The sequence below is a fragment of the Hypanus sabinus genome, chromosome 3 (assembly GCF_030144855.1).
Source record: "Hypanus sabinus isolate sHypSab1 chromosome 3, sHypSab1.hap1, whole genome shotgun sequence".
Taxonomy (NCBI): domain Eukaryota; kingdom Metazoa; phylum Chordata; class Chondrichthyes; order Myliobatiformes; family Dasyatidae; genus Hypanus; species Hypanus sabinus.
Genome location: NC_082708.1, coordinates 95,052,846 through 95,070,472, shown reverse-complemented (window position 1 = coordinate 95,070,472; position 17,627 = coordinate 95,052,846). Strand labels below are relative to the sequence as shown.

The window sequence follows — 17,627 nt, the reverse complement described above, 5'->3', positions numbered from 1 at the left end:
TTTTCTGAGGCTGTGATTCTCCCACCGTAGGAAACATCCTCTCCACATCCATTTTATTTAGGCCTTTCAACATTAGATAGGTTTCAATGAGATCCCCCCCACTATTCTTCTAAATTCCAGTGAGTTAAGGCCCAGATACCTCAATTACTCCTCATATGATAAGCCTTTCATTTGGATCTGCTCTGTTCTTTCTCCAATGGCAGCATATCATCCCAGAACTGCTCACAATACTCCATGAGGCCTCATCAGTAGCTTATAAAGCCTTAGCATTACATCCTTCCTTTTATATTTTAATCTTCTTGAAATGAATGACTACATCGCATTTGACTCCCTTACCACTGACTCAACCTACAAGTTAATCTTTAGGGAATTCTGTGCAAGGACTCCCAAGTCCCTTTGCACCTTGGATTTTTGATTTTTTTACCCCGTTTAGAAGATCTCTGCTTTTTATTCTTTCTACCAAAGTGCATGACCATACACTTCCCTACACTGTGTTCCAGTTGCCACTGCTTTGCCCATTCTCTGAATCTGTCTGGGTCCTTCTGTAGCCTTCCTGCTTCCTTAACGCTACCTTCCCCTCCACCTATCTTTGTATCATCAGCAAACTTGGCACAAAGCCGTCAGTTCTTTCATCTAAATCATTGGCATACAATGTATGTTAATGCACCTCAGCACCATTTTCCTAAAGTGACTTTATATTCCATAAGATCATAAGATATAGGAGCAGATTTAGGCTATTTGGCCCATCAAATAGTCTGCTCTGCTATTACATCATGACAGATCCATTTTCCCTCTCAGACCCAGTCTCCTGCCTTCTCTCCACATTTCTTCATGCTTTAACTAAGCAAAAATCTGTCAACTTCAGCCTTAAATATACCCAGTAATTAGGCTTCCATAGCAGCTTGTGGCAAAGAATTCCATAAATTCATGATTCTCTGGCTAAAGAAATTTTTCCTCATCTCCATTCTAAAAAGACGCCCCTCTATTCTGAGATTGTGTTTTCTGGTCTTAGACTTTCCCCTACCATCGGAAACATCCTCTCCACGTCCACTCTATTAAGGCCTTTCACCATTTGATAGGTTTTCCTTCATTCCAAAAAGAAATCTCACTTTTGAATATAGCCAGTGACTGAGTCTTCATAGTACTCATAAATAGGAAATTCCATTTTGCTCAGGGTAGAAATGAAGATCTAGAATTCTTTGTAGATAAGGCTATAAAGAGATGGTTTGGCACATTGGCCTTCATTAATCAAACCACTGAGTGCAGGAGTTGGGATGTTATATTGAAGTTGTATAAGACATTGGTGAGGCCTAATTTGGAGTGTTGCGTGCAGTTTTGGTCTCATACCTACAGGAAAGATATCAATAAAATTGAAAGAGTGCAGAGAAAATTTATAAGGATTTTGCCAGGATTTGAGGACCTGAATGTTAGGGAATGATTGAATAGGTTAGAACTTTACTTCCGAGAGCATAGGATAAGGAGAGGAGATTTGAAATAGGTATGCAAAATGATGAGGAGTGTAGCAGGCTTTTCCCACCAATGTTAGGTGAGACTACAACTAGAGGTCATGTGTTAAGGGGAACGTGTGAGGGAACTTCTTCACAGAGAGAGTTCAGAATGAATTGCCAGTTCAAGTGGTGGGTGTGGATTCAGTTTCAACATTTAAGAGAAATTTGGTACATGGATGGGAGTATATGTACATGTCAATAGTTTGACATGGACTAAATGGACCAAAGGCCTGTTTCTCTGCTGTAGTGTCCTATGACTCTACATAGAAGCTTTAGAAAGACTACAAGATACAGGTGCAGACATAGGCCATTCAAGTCTGCTCTGCCATTCAATCATGGCTGATCCAATTCTTCCAGTCATCCCCACTCCCCTGCCTTCTGTCCATACCCTTTGATGCCCTGGCTAATCAAGAACCTATCTGTCGCTGCCTTAAATACACCCAGTGATTTGGCCTCCACAGCTGCTCATGGCAACAAATTCCACAGATTTACCACCCTCTGACGAAAGACTTTAGATCTGTCTTCACTAGGGAAGACCAAGCAATCTCCCAGATGTCTGGATGGGCCAAGGACATAGGGTAACAGAGGAAATGAAACAGATTGACATTAGGAAGGAAACGGTGATGAATAGACTGTTGGGACTGAAAGCTGACAAATCCCCAGGTCCAGATGGTCTCCACCCTAGGGTACTAAAGGAGGTGGCTCTGGAAATTGCGGATGCATTGGTAATCATTTTCCAATGTTCCTTAGATTCAGGATCAGTTCCTGAGGATTGGAGAATGGCTAATGTTATCCCATTTTTTAAGAAAGGAGGGACGGAGAAAACAGAGAACTATCGTCCTGTCAGCCTAACATCGGTAGTGGGGAAGATGCTAGAGTCCATTATTAAAGATGAAATAGTGGCATATCTAGATAGCAGAGATAGGATTGGACCGAGCCAGCATGGATTTACCAAGGGCAAATCATGCTTGACTAATCTATTGGAGTTTTTCGAGGATGTAACCAGGAAGTTAGACAAGGGAGATCCAGTGGATGTAGTGTACCTTAATTTTCAGAAGGCATTTGATAAGGTCCCACATAGAAGACTGGTGGGTAAAATCAGAGCTCATGGCATTGGGGGGGGAGATATTGACACGGATAGAAAACTGGTTGGCAGATAGAAAGCAAAGGGTAACGGTGAATGGGTGTTTCTCGGAATGGCAGGTGGTGACCAGTGGGGTGCCACAGGGCTCGGTATTGGGACCACAGTTGTTTATGATTTATATCAACGATTTAGATGAAGGCATTGAAAATAACATCAGCAAGTTTGCTGATGATACTAAACTGGGTGGCAGTGTGACAAGTGATGAGGATGTTAGGAGAATTCAGGGTGACTTGGATAGGCTGCGTGAGTGGGCAGATACTTGGCAGATGATGTTTAATGTGAATAAGTGTGAGGTTATCCACTTTGGGAGTAAGAACAGGAAGGCAGATTATTATCTGACCAGTGTAAAGTTAGGTAAGGGAGTAATACAAAGAGTTCTAGGAGTCCTTGTTCATCAGTCACTGAAGGTGAATGAGCAAGTGCAGCAGGCAGTGAAGAAGGCTAATGAAATGTTGGCCTTTATTACAAAGGGAATTGAGTACAAGAGCAAGGAACTCCTTTTGCATTTGTACAGGGTCCCGGTGAGACCACACCTGGAGTATTGTGTACAGTTTTGGTCTCCAGGGTTAAGGAAGGACATGCTGGCTGTAGAGGAAGTGCAGCGTAGATTCACAAGGTTAATTCCTGGGATGTCTGGACTGTCTTATGCAGAGAGGTTAGAGAGACTGGGCTTGTACACGCTGGAATTAAGGAGATTGAGAGGGGATCTGATTGCAACATATAACATTTTTAAAGGATTGGACAAGATAGAGGCAGGAAGTATGTTCCAGATGCTGGGAGAGCCCAGTACCAGAGGGCATGATTTGAGAATAAGGGGTAGGTCATTTAGGACAGAGTTAAGGAAAAACTTCTCCTTGAGAGTTGTGGAGGTGTGGAATGCACTGCCTCGGAAGGCAGTGGAGGCCAATTCTCTGGATGCTTTCAAGAAGGAGCTGGATAGGTATCTTATGGATAGGGGAATCAAGGGATATGGGGACAAGGCAGGAACCGGGTATTGATAGTAGATGATCAGCCATGATCTCAGAATGGTGGTGCAGGCTCAATGGGCCGAATGGTCTACTTCTGCACCTATTGTCTATTGAAAGTAATTTCTCCACATCTCAGTTCTAAATGGACATCCTTCAATCCTACAGTCATGCCCTCTTGTCCTAGAATCCCCTACCATGGGAAATAACTTTGCTGTATCTGATCTGTTCAGGCCTTTTAACATTCAGAATGTTTCTGTGAGATCTCCTCTCATTCTCCTGAACTCCAGGGAATACAGCCCAAGAGCTGCCAGATGTTCCCCATATTGTAACTCTTTTACTCCTGCAATCATTCTTGTGAATCTTCTCTCTCTGATGTCAGTATATCCTTTATAAAATAAGGAGCCCAAAACTGCACACAATATTCCAAGTGTGGTCTCACAAGTGCCTTATAGAGCCTCAACATCACATCCCTACTCTTATATTCTATACCTCTAGAAATGAATGCCAACATTGCATTCACCTTCTTCACCACCAACTCAACCTGCAGGTTAACCTTTACAGTATCCTGCACAAGAACTTCCAAGTCCCTTTGCATCTTTGTATTTTGAATTCTCTCTCCATCTAAATAACAGTCTACCTATTTATTTCTTCCACTGAAGTGCAAACTTTCCAACATTGTATTTCATTTGCCACTTCTTTGCCCATTCTCTTAAACTATCTAAGTCTCTCTACAGGCTCTCTGTTTCCTCAACACTATCTGCTCCTCCACCTATCTTTGTACCATCAGCATATTATTCTGATATCAATTATCTATTAATTCCATAGTCCAAATCATTGACATACATCATAAAATGCAGGGGTCCCAACACCGACCCCTGTGGAAATCCACTGGTAGCCGGCAGCCAGCCAGGTAGGATGCCTTTACTCCCACTCTCTGTTTTCTGCCAATCGGCCAATGCCCCACCCATGCTAATAACTTCCCTGTAATTCCATGGGCTCTTATCTTGCTAAGCAGCCTCATATGCGGCACCTCGTCAAAGGCCTTCTGAAAATCCAAGTACACCACATACACTGCATCTCCTTTGTCTACCCTGCTTGTAATTTCCTCAAAAATTGCAGTAGGTTTGTCAAGCAGGATTTTCCTTTCAGGAAACCATGCTGGCTTTGCCCTATCTTGTCATGTTCCTCTAGGTACTCTGTAATCTCATCCTTAACTAGCAATTCCGACAACTTCCCAACCACTGATGTCAGGCTAACAGGTCTATAGTTTCTTTTCTGCTGCCTCCCACACTGCTTAAATAGCAGGGCAGAAGGGATTTATCAGGATACCACCCGAACTAGAGGGCATGTCATTTGATGTTAGGTTGAGCGAGCTGGAGCTTTTCTCTTTGGAGTGAAGGAAGATGATGAGGACTGGTGTGTGATCCCCTGACTTCCTGTTCCTGAAGTCCACCAACAATTCCTTTGTCTTACTGATGCTGAGTGCAAGGTTGTTACTAATATGAGATCAAGTATTGTAAACTCTCTCATTGGGTCCTCTAGGTACTAATTAAGGAAACTATCCCGCCCAGTCCTCTTACAGCATGGGAGTCCCAGTTAATAAGTGGAAAGTTAAAATCACTTACTATGGCATCTTTATGTTTCTTGCAACAGTCTGTGAACTCTCTACAAATTTACACCTTTAGATCCACCTGACTGTGGGTGGTCTATAATGTAATTCCATTAGCGTAGTCATCCTTTTCTTATTCCTCAGTTCCTTCCTATATGGAGGTGACCAGAACTGAACACAATACTCCAAGTGTGGTCTAACCGTGTTTTATAGGTCTTCAATGTTACCTTGTGATTAATGAACTTAATTCCCTTACTAATGAAGGCCCACACAGCATAGATCTTCTTAACAACCGAATCAACTTATGCACCAACTTTGAGAGATCTATGGACATAGACCCAAGATGCCTCTGTTCCTTTACATTGTCAAGAATCCTGCCATTAACCCTGTACTCTGCCTTCAAATCGCACATTGCATGCTTTTGTAGTTATCTAACCTACCACAACCAGCTTACATCGCATGCTTTTGTAGTTTGCATCACTTGGATTTAATACGCTAGTTTCAGATTCACTTTCAATCAGAATGTAATCTCATGATATCATTGTTTGTGAAAGGCTATAACTATAGATTAATAATTAGCCCTTTTCTTTATATGATTGCTTTGAAGTAACCTGTTTCCCAGTTGGTGGCATAAGATTTAAAGAGTTTAAAACTTGTTATATTTGTCACATATACAGTACATCAAAGCACACAGTGAATGTGTTGATTGTGTCAATGTCCAGCACAGTCCAAGTTGCGCTGTGGCAGTTTACAAGCATTAGACCAGCATAGCATGCCCAGAGCTTACCTACCCTAACCTGTACATCTTTAGAATGTGGGAGGAAACCAGAGCACTCTGAGGAAATCTACATGGTCATGGGCAGAACGTACTATGAGGTATTAATTCTTTAAATTTTGTACCCACAGTGGGAATTGAACCCCAGTCTTTTCTAACCGGCTATGCTACCATACTGCCCAATCTTGTATGCACTTCAGAAACTTGCTATCCATGCTGTTACTGATAAATTGGTTTCAGCAGCCCATATGTCGATTAGGTCCCCCATGATTACTTTATTATCTTTGGTATACATGCCTTGAATTTTCTGATTCATGTTACACTCTGAACTACCATCATTATTTAAAGGCCTACAGATAATCCCCCCACATTGTTTTGAGACCCTTATTGTCTTAGCCCTATCCAAACTGCTTTCACTTTGTAATTTTTCTCAGCTGAGATACTTTCACTCACCTGCCTTTCCCCTTTCTTTCCATTGCATTTTGTAAATTTCTCCTAAAATTTAAATATTGTGGAATATTTAGTTAACAACCTAGATAATTTTAACCAGATCTTTGGAATGAATATTTGATCATATCTATATATTTCTCTTTACAACATCAGTTTATCTATCTTAGAAGCTAGAACATGAAACAGTACAGCACAGGAACAACTTTCAGTCCTTTCTGTCTGCTTTGATAAATTAACAAATCCCTTCCTCCTGTACATGATCCATGTCACGTACACAGTATCCAGCACATGGCTAGCATAATGCTTTACAGTACCAGTGATCAGGGCTCAATTCCCACTGCTGCCTGTAAGGAGTTTGTACATTCTGTGACTGCGTGGGTTTCCTCCGGGTGCTCTGGACTCCTCCCACAGTTTAAAGATGTGACGGTTGATAGGTTGATCATCATAATAGATTGTCTCATGCTTAGGTGAGAGTTAAATTGGAGGGGGTTGCTGGGTGGTGAGGCTTGAAGGGCTGGAAGGGCCTTTTCTGCGCTGTATTTCAATAAATAATTTAAAAATTAAGAAAATATCCCTACTAGGCCAGATTGAAGAAGTGGCTGAACAACTAACATTAACATATCACTTGTGGAACCAACGGAGCCCACACACTTGACCACCGTTAAACGGCCATCAAGAACATTTACAGTGTCATCCCATGCCCACAGTTTGGGAGGTCCAGTCATTTGGCTGTACTCCTTGTCCCAGCATACAGACAAAGACTAAAGACTGCAACACCAGTGGTGAGGACCAAGAAGCTATGGTCAAGGGAGGTGGAGGAGCACTTGCAGGATTGCTTTGAGTCAGCGGACTGGATGATATTCAAAGATTCACTTTCAATTCAGAATGAAAATGCCACAGTTGTCACAGTATTCATCTGGAGCGGCTTGCAGGTCATCACTTCCTACAAAGCAAAACTAAAATCACGAATGGCTGTGATGCTTCAGTCCCAGATGAGCTCAATGCCTTTGAAAGGGAGAATAAAATGACATCTATGTGAATCCCTGCATGACCTGGTGACCTTGTGATCTCTGTCTGGGAGGCCGATGTCAGAACATCTCGTAAGGTGTCAGGTCCCATGGTGTACTTGGTGGGGCACTGAAAACCAGTACCAAACAACTAGTGGGAGTGTTGAAGGACATCTTCAGTCTCCTATTACTGCAGCCAGAGGTTCCCACCTGCATCAAAAGGGCGGCTATCATACCAGTGCCCAAGAAGAGAAGGGTGAGCTGCCTCAATGACTATCACCCAGTTGCACTCACATCTATAATGATGAAATGCTTTGAAAGGTTGACCATGGCTAGAATCAACTGCCTAAGTAAGGAACAAGACCTGCTGCAATTTCCCTAACGCCATAGTCTACAGCAGATGACATCTCACCAGCTCTCCACTCGGCCCTGGATCACCTGGACAGTAGTAATCTGGTGTTTATTGATTACAGCTCAACATTCAACACCATCATCCCCTCAGTACTAATCAACAAGCTCCAAAACCTGGGCCTCTGTACCTCCCTCTGCATCTGGATCTTTGTTTTCCTCAATGAGAGACCACAGTCTGTATGAATCAGAACTAACACCTCGCTGACAATCAACAATGGCACATGAGTTTTATATCTATGATAGGCACAGCTCAAACACCAACTATTGTTGGCAGAATTTCAGATGGAGACAAGGAGGCGTACAGGAGGAAGACAGATCAGCTGGTTGAGTGGTGTTGCAGCACTCAGCGTGTCTGACTGTGGGCTTCAGGAAGGGGGAGTCAAGGGAACACACACCAGTTCTCACGGGAAAGGATGAGCAATTTCAAGTTCCTGGGTGTCACATCTGTGAGGATCTATCATGGGCCCCACATACTGAAGGAATTACAAAGAAAGTATGACTGTGGCTATCTTTCATTAGGAGTGTGAGGAGAATTGGTATGTCACCAAAGACATTTGCAAATTTCTATATACTAGCCAGATGCATTACTCTCTGGTATGGGGGAGGGGCACTGCACAGGATTGAAATAAACTGCAGAAAGTTGTAAACACAGCCAGCTCCATCATGGGCACCCACATCCCCAGCATCAAAGATTTTCTTTCAAAGACTTCACATTCTTCCTGTAATGGGACAACCAGAATTGCACACAATATGTACTTCAAATATGGCCTGACCAAAGTTTTATATAGCTGCAACACGACTTCTTACTCCTATAATCAGTACCCTAATTAATGAAGGCAAGCATGCTTACATCATCTTTATATCTCAATCTACTGGTGTGGCCACTGTCAGGGTGCTATGGACTTGGGTCCCAAGGTTTCATATATTTGACCACCCAAAGTACAGTACTTCACACTTGTTGGATTTTTTTTTGTTCAGGGAGGGTGAGGGTTGAGCGTCAATGTTCTTTTGTGTTTTGTGTGGAGGAGGGGTTTAGGTGCTGATATCCTTGTTGGGTTTTTGTGCAGAGGGAGGGGCATTTGTGGGTTAATGATTGCGTTGCAGTGTTTTTTTTTGTGGAGGGTTGTGGGGTTTGCTGTTTCTCTTTGAACTTATTTCCATGGCTTTTCTTTGTTTTGTGGCTATCTGGAGAAGAATCTCAGAGTTCTGTATTGCATACATACTTTGATAATAAATACTCTGAATCTTTACACCTTGACTCATGTTCATTCATTCATTTTGTTATGAATAATGCATGCATTCAGATTTTGATTTTCCCTTATTTTAACTCAACCAACAGGTTTACCTTCATGTTTATAAACCGTCAGAGAGTCATAAAGTCATAGAAAAGTACAGGACAGATCTATCTAGTTCATGCTGAACCATTTAAACTGCCTATTTATTCCCTTTGACCTGCTGCAGGACCATAGCCCTCCATACCCTTGCCATCCATGTACCTATCCAAACTTCTCTTAAATGTTGAAGTTGAACTCACATGGATACTTGTGCTAGCACCTCATTTCACACTTTATGACCCTCTGAGTGAAGAAGTTTCCCCTCATGTTCCCCTTAAACTTTTCACTTTTCACCCTTAACCCCAACATCAGTGGAAAAATTCTGCTTGCATTTGCCTTATTTATACACCTCATAATTTTGTCTACCTCTATCAAATCTCCTCTCAATCTTCTATGTTGCAAGGAATAAAGTCCTAACCTATTCAATCTTTCCTTTATAACTCAGGCCCTCCAGATTTGGCAACATTCTTGTAAATTTTCTCTGTACTTTTTCAACCTTACTTACATCTTTCCTGTAGGTAGGTGACCAGATCTGCACACAATACTCCAAATTCAGCCTCACCAATGTCTTATACAACTTCAATATTACATTCAATCTTATTGAATTTTTTGAAGAGGTTATGAGGAAAGTTGACGATGGTAAAGCAGTGGATGTTGTCTATATGGACTTCAGTAAGGCCTTTGACAAGGTTCCGCACGGAAGGTTAGTTAGGAAGGTTCAATTGTTAGGTATTAATATTGAAGTAGTAAAATGGATTCAACAGTGGCTGGATGGGAGATGCCAGAGAGTAGTGGTGGATAACTGTCAGGTTGGAGGCCGGTGACTAGTGGTGTGCCTCAGGGATCTGTACTGGGTCCAATGTTGTTTGTCATATACATTAATGATCTGGATTTTGGGGTGATAAGTTGAATTAGTAAGTATGCAAATGATACTAAGATAGGTGGCGTTTTGGATAATGAAGTAGGTTTTCTATGCTTGTAGAGAGATTTAGGCCAGTTAGAAGAGTGGGCTGAAAGATGGCAGATGGAGTTTAATGCTGATAAGTGTGAGGTGCTACATTTTGGTAGGACTAATCAAAATAGGACTTACATGGTAAATGGTAGGGCATTGAAGAATGAAGTAGAACAGAGTGATCTAGGAATAATGGTGCATAGTTCCCTGAAGGTGGAATCTCATGTGGTGAAGAAAGCTTTTGGTATGCTGGCCTTTATAAATCAGTGCATTGAGTATAGGAGTTGGGATATAATGTTAAAATTGTACAAGGCATTGGTAAGGCCAAATTTGGAGTATTATGTACAGTTCTGTCACTGAATTATAGGAAAGATGTCAACAAAATAGAGAGAGTGCAGATAAGATTTACTGGAATGTCACCTGGGTTTCAGCACCTAAGTTACAGAGAAAGGTTGAACAAGTTAGGTCTTTATTCTTTGGTGCATAGAAGGTTGAGGGGGGACTTGATAGAGGTATTTAAAATGATGAGGGGGATAGATAGAATTGACATGGATGGACTTTTTCCATGGAGAGTAGGGGAGATTCAAACAAGAGGACATGAGTTGAGAATTAGGGGGCAAAAGTTTAGTGGTAACACAAGGGGGAACTTCTTTACTCAGAGAGTGGTAGCTGTGTGGGACAAGCTTCCAGTAGAAGTGGTAGAGGCAGGTTCGATATTGTCATTTAAAGTAAAATTGGATAGGTATATGGACAGGGAAGGAATGGAGGGTTATGGGCTGAGTGCAGGTAGGTGGGACTAGGTGAGAGTAAGCGTTTGGCATGGACTAGAAGGGCTGAGATGGCCTGTTTCCGTGCTGTAATTGTTATATGGTTATATATGGTTGTATGGATATCCCAACTCCTGTACTCAGTACTTTGACTTATGAAGGCCAATGTACCAAAAGCTCTCTTTATGACCCTATCTACCTGTGATGCTACTTTCAATGAATTATGGATCTGTATTCCCAGTGCCCTACTGTTCACTGTATAAGATCTACCCTGTTTGGTCCTACCGAAGTGTAATTCCTCCCACCCGGCTGTGTTAAATTCCATCTGCCATTTTTTAGCCCATTTTCCCAGCTGGTCCAGATCCTGCTGCAAGCCATGATAGTCTTCCTCACCATCCACTGCATCCAGTCTTGGTGTCATCCTCATGTCTGATGATACAGTTGACCAGATTATCATCCAGGTCATTGATATAGACGACAACCCTATTACTAAGGATGATTTAAATATCTCTGCTAGTACCTCAGCAATTTCTGCAGTTGCCTCCTGCAGGGTCCAAGGAAACTATGCTAGGCCCTGGGGGTTTATCTATCCTAATTCACCTCAGGACAGCAAACTTCTCCTCCTCTGTAATCTGGAGTCTCTATGGTTATCATTTCCCATTTTGCTACTCTGTATTGTTTATTCCTTAACTTCCTATATTTCCCCTTAAATGGACCTTCATCAATAAGATCAGTATTTATTTCCCATCCCTAATCCCTTCAACTGAGTTGTTTGCAGCCATTTCAGAGGGTAATTAAGTATAAAAAAATTGCTCTCAAAGGAATCAGCTGGATTAAGTGAGGCTGACACGTCATTTTATTCACCAGAAGTCATTTACTGTCTGACTCATTAGCAGCCCAGATCTGACAATAAAGACTCAAGTCTTCTGGGTCTGTACAGTAAAAGACCAACCCTGCTTTTCCTGAATGAGATCGAAGTTTTAATCTTACCTGCACATTCCATTCCTTCAAAAAATGCAGATTTGTAAATTGCCAAACAGTTTTCAATTATGTCAACCTCAGCCCAACGTAGAATGCTTACTCTGGTGTTTCCTATAATTGGAAATTGCAGCAAAATGACATCACAATTCAATCTTCCACAAGATGTTTAATATAATTTTGCAGATTGACAATTTAATACTTGAACAAAGCTAGTTAAATTGGCGTTAAAGGAATTTTAAAGAATTGTTCACTGGTTTACATAATTTAGTGTATAGTTCAGCGACCTTATAAATTTTTTGATAGGGATTGCAAATAATTACAGTCATCCAGGGTGAGTCCTGAAATCTTGTCCAAACTTTGGGCCTCTTAAAGCTTTTCTATATAAACTGGCATTGGAAGAATTTGAACAATGAGGCACGTTTTGATGACCACACAAGTTCATTGCAAGGGCACTCTCTGAGATTGGTTAAACTGTTCAGATCATGGCTGTCTCTGAGCTGATTATGTGACAGCTTATTTTCTTTGATACTGACACCCAGTTCTTCTCAGCTCATCAGCTGCCAAAAGTGACATTCATGCGTTTCGTAAGACCATAAGACATAGGAGCAGAATTTAGACACATGCTGAACCAATCTCCAAACTTCTACTCTTCGGTGAACCTGAGGACATCTAAACTTCTGTTGCCTGTATCTTAACTTCCTTTATTCCAGATATAACATTTTTGTCCTCGCTGCCCATTGTCTTACCCATCCTAACGCAGTAAACTCTTCCAGCCGTGCAAATCTCTAATACAGTGGATTCTGGTTAATTGGGACACATTAGGACCAATACATTTTTACTGAATTAAGCAGCTGCACCAATTAGCTGAAGTTTCATAGAACTGGGTAAAAAGATATAAAAAAACACAAACTACCAGTTAATTGAGTAACAAATTATGTATTTAAATAAAATACAAAACAAATTAGTACATTACCAATACTACTACAGTACTATAAAATTGTGTATTAGTTCCTAATTGTTATTGACAGAGAAATTCATCCAGTGTGCCTGTATGCTACCTCATTCCTTTGATTGACTGTAAATGAACAAACACATCGTAGCCAATGAACTGCCTTCACACAAAGCTGTGATTATTGCATCCTCCAAATCTTCATTTTCATTGGAACATTCAAGATAATTATTGATACCTTCAAATTCCTTGTAGTTTCTAACTTGTTGAAACATAGAAACCCTACAGCACAATACAGGCCCTTCGGCCCACAAAGTTGTGCCAAACATGACCCTACCTTAGAAATTACTAGACTTACCCACAGCCCTCTATTTTTCTAAGGTTCATGTACCTGTCCAAAAGTCTCTTAAAAGACCCTATCGTATCTGCCTCCACCACCATTGCTGGCAACCCATTCCACGCACTCACCACTCTCTGAGTAAAAAACTTACCCCTGACATCTCCTCTGTATCTACTCTCCAGCACCTTAAAACTGTGTCATCTTGTGGCAACCATTTCAGCCCTGGGAAAAAGCCTCTGACTATCCACACGATCAACGATTCTCATCATCTTATACACCTCTATCAGGTCACCTCTCATCCTCTTTTGCTCCAAGGAGAAAAGGACGAGTTCACTCAACCTGTTTTCATGAGGCACTGTTTGCCTTCTTAAGCACAGAGTCAACCTGCGCAGCTGCTTTGAGTGTCCTATGGACTCAGACCCCAAGATCCCTCTGATCCTCCACACAGTTAATAGTCTTACTATTAATACTATATTCTGCCATCATATTTGACTTACCAAAATGAACCATTTTACTGGGTTCAACTCCATCTGCCACTTCTCACAACACACACAAAATGCTGGTAGAACACAGCGGGCTAGGCAGCATCTATAGGGAGAAGCGCTGTCGACGTTTCAGGACGTTTTGGCGCGAAAAGTCGACAGCGCTTCTCCCTATAGATGCTGCCTAGCCTGCTGTGTTCTACCGGCATTTTGTGTGTGTTGTTTGAATTTCCAGCATCTGGAGATTTCCTCGTGTCTGCCACTTCTCAGCCCAGTTTTGCATCCTATCAATGTCTTGCTGTTACCTCTGACAGCCCTCCACACTATCCACAACACCTCCAACCTTTGTGTCATCAGCAAACTTACTAACCCATCCCTCCACTTCCTCATCCAGGTCATTTATAAAAATCACAAAGAGGAAGGGTCCCAGAACAGATCCCTGAGGCATACCACCGGTCACCAACCTCCATGCAGAATGTGACCCGTCTACAACCACTTTGCCTTCTGTGGACAAGCCAGTTCTGGATCCACAAAGCAAGGTCCCCTTGGATCCCATGCCTCCTTACTTTCTCAATAAGCCTTGCATGGGGTATCTTATCCAATGCCTTGCTGAAATCCATATACACTACATCTACTGCTTTTCCTTCATCAATGTGTTTAGTCACATCCTCAAAAATTCTATCAGGCTCATAAGGCAGGACCTGGCCTTGACAAAGACATATGACAATTCCTAATCATATTATACCTCTCCAAATGTTCATAAATCCTGCTTCTCAGGATCTTCTCCATCAACTTACCAACTACTAAAGTAAGACTCTCTGGTCTATAATTTCCTAGGCTATCTCTACTCCCTTTCTTGAACAAAGGAACAACATCCAGCAACCCTCCAATCCTCCAGAACCTCTCCCATCCCTAGTGATGATGCAGAGATCATTGTCAGAGGCTCAGCAATCTCCTCCCTCACCTCCCACGATAGCCTGGGGTACATCTCATGCGGTCCCAAAGGCTTATCCAACTTGATGCTTTCCAAAAGCTGCAGCACATTTGTGGTGAACTATGTGCCTGTCTGGACACGCCCCCTGCTGACTACTCCTGTGGCTCCTCCCACGGCCCCTGTATAAAGGTGATCTGAGGCCTGACGCTCGGCCTCAGTCTCCAGGACATAGTATGATGGACACTCCCTCCTGGTTCCTTCTTCCAGTCAATAAAAGCCGATATCTCGCCTTACGTCTCAGTGTGAGTTATTGATGGTGCATCAACATTCTCTTTCTTAATATCTACATGCTCAAGCTTGTCAGTCTGAAGTAGAGAAATAATTTTTTTATCACTCGTCGAAGAGATGGAGAGCAACAGAATCACAGGGGGTAGCTTATTTCTCACTATCAATTAGTGGCAAAATTCACTGCTTTTTGAGCACAAGCACACACATCTGACTCTATTTATTACTAATACATGCAAGGTGCTGCAGGGTGTCAGCAGGCCAGGCAGCGTCTATGGAAAACAGTAAACAGTCGATGTTTTGGACCAAGACCCTTCATCAGGACTGAAAGGGTCTCGGCCCAAAATGTCAACTGTTTATGCTTTTCCATAGATGCTGCCCGGCCTGCTGAGTTCCTCCAGCATTTTGTGTGCATTACTTTGATTTCCAGCATCTGCAGATATTCTTGTTTGCGATTTGACTATTTAGAAGCTGTTTGCTTTAAGCACGGTGTAGTGTTAACGGCCACACAAGTGCACCTGTCTGATGCTAGTTAAAAACTGTACGGAACCAGTCTTCTGCCCCAATTAAGTTGCACAGTATCTGAAATAAACAAACAATTATTTTCTCAGTTAGTGTTTGACCCTTAAGAGTTGTCCCAAATAGCTGGCTGCCCTAATTAACCAGAATCCACTGTAGAACAATCCTCTAATTGTTATCTCAAAACCATCTCTAAATTTAATCATCACAGCACCTTCACCCATACTTTTGCTTGCTTGGGACCTTAATCTGTGTGTCTTCTTGAACCCCACTCCTTCAGTTTCTCCCTTCCATCGTTTGAAACCTTTCCCTTTGCCCATACTTTTAACTCTCTGCCTTTGTACTTCCTGGAAGTATAGCACTTGACAATACTTTCTCACAAAGCACATAGCTTAATTACATTAAAAATGTCAGAGAATTCTGTTGTTGCAATGTTTCACCAAGCCATCCTACTAAGAATAAGTAGGGTTGGCTTCACCTTTCCCACCTCTGTTTAAACCAGAAGGTGCCAGCTTTGTGATAGGTTAGATTTGGATTTGTGATTTTCATAATTGCAGATGTCGATTTGTTTTATTTTGGGCTATTCTACAGCAAATTAAGACGTAAGACTGCTAAATCACTAAATCAGGTGGGCAGATGAGAAGGAGATAAAAGTGGGGGGAGTGTGGAGCAGAGAGAAAGACGGAAAGAGATGGGGTAGAGAAAGAAGAGGAGGGGGAAGGGAATGGGCAGCCAGTGCAGAGTACTCGTGTGGCCATTCCTCTCAATAATAAGTTTGCTACTTTGGATACTGTTGAGGGGGATGAGCGACTGGGGTGGAGCTGCAACAACTTGGGTCTCTGGCACTGAGTCTGGCGTTATGGCTCAGAAGGGAATGGGAGGATGGAGTACTGCAGTTGTGATAGGGGATTCCACTATTAGAGGAGTGGAAAAAGATACTGTGGACCTGAAAGAGAAACCAGGATGGTATGTGGCCTCCCCGCTGCCAGAGTTAGAGATGTCTAGGACTGGGTCCACCTCTTTCTAAAGGAGGAGGAGAGTGGCCAGAAGTTTTGGTGCTTATTGGCACCAATGGCATAGGTAGGAAAAGGGAGGAGGCCCTGAAGAGAGAATTAAGGAAGCTAGATAGAAAGCTGAAAAACATGGCCTCCAGAATAATAATCTCTTGATTGCTGCCTGTGCCACGTGCTGGTGAGGGTAAGAATTGGATGATGGGGCAGATGAATGCGTGGCTGAGGCACAGGTGCAGAGGGCTAGGATCTCTTCTGGGGAAAGTACCACCTGTACAAAAAGGATGGATTATAACTGAACCCGAGGGGGACCAATACCCTTACTGGCAGGTTTGCTAGAGCTTTTGGGGAGGGTTTAAACTAATTTGGCGGGGGGGGGCTGAAGACAGAACAGTTGATACACAACTAGGTGCAGTGTGTACTGAGCATGTCAGAAAGGACGGGCAGATGATAGGGCAAAACTATAATCAGTGGGATGAATTGCAGTGTAACATGGGGACAAAATCCAAAAGGATAATTAAATGAGGACTGAAGGTGTTATATTTGAATGTGCATGGTATGTGGAATAAGGTTAACAATCTTGTAGTGCAGTTAGGGATTAGTAGATATGACATTGTGGACATCACTGAATTGGCTGAAAGAAGAGTGGAGTTAGGAACTGAACATCTAAGGACACACATCCTTGGATGTTAAAGGATACACATGCTTGGATTGAAAGGCCGGGCAGGTAGGCAGAGGGGGACTCTTGGGAAAAAAAAATCAAATACTTAGAAAGAGGTGAAATAGACTGGAAGATGTAAAATCCTTGTGGGTAGAGTTAGGAAACTACAAGGGTGAAAAGACCCTGATGGGTGTTAAATCCAGGCCTCCGAACAGTAGCCAGGAAGCAAGTTACAAATTACAATGGGAAATAGAAAAGGTATATCAAAAGGACAATGTTGCGATAGTCATGGGGATTTCAATATACAGGTAGATTCAGAAAATCAGGTTAGTGCTGGATTCCAAGAGGGAAAATTTGTAGAATGCCTATGAGATAGCTTTTTAGAGCAACTTGTGGTTGAGCCCACAAGGGAAAATGCTATTCTGGATTAGGTGTTGTGTAATGAACTGGAATTGATTAGAGATCTTAAGGTAAAGGAATCCTTAGGAGCCAGTGAACATAATATGATAGATCTCACCCTGCAATTTGAGAGGGAGAAGCT

General features: G+C 42.2%; 1 protein-coding gene across 1 annotated transcript in view; it reads right to left on the bottom strand.

The window, feature by feature from the left end:
* cfi (complement factor I) overlaps positions 1-17,627 on the bottom strand; it is a 96,587-nt gene that overhangs the window by 8,169 nt on the left and 70,791 nt on the right. Inside the window, exon 12 of the mRNA XM_059963344.1 lies at positions 11,916-12,017. Coding sequence (XP_059819327.1) covers positions 11,916-12,017 — 102 coding nt within the window. The remainder of the gene's footprint in view (positions 1-11,915; positions 12,018-17,627) is intronic.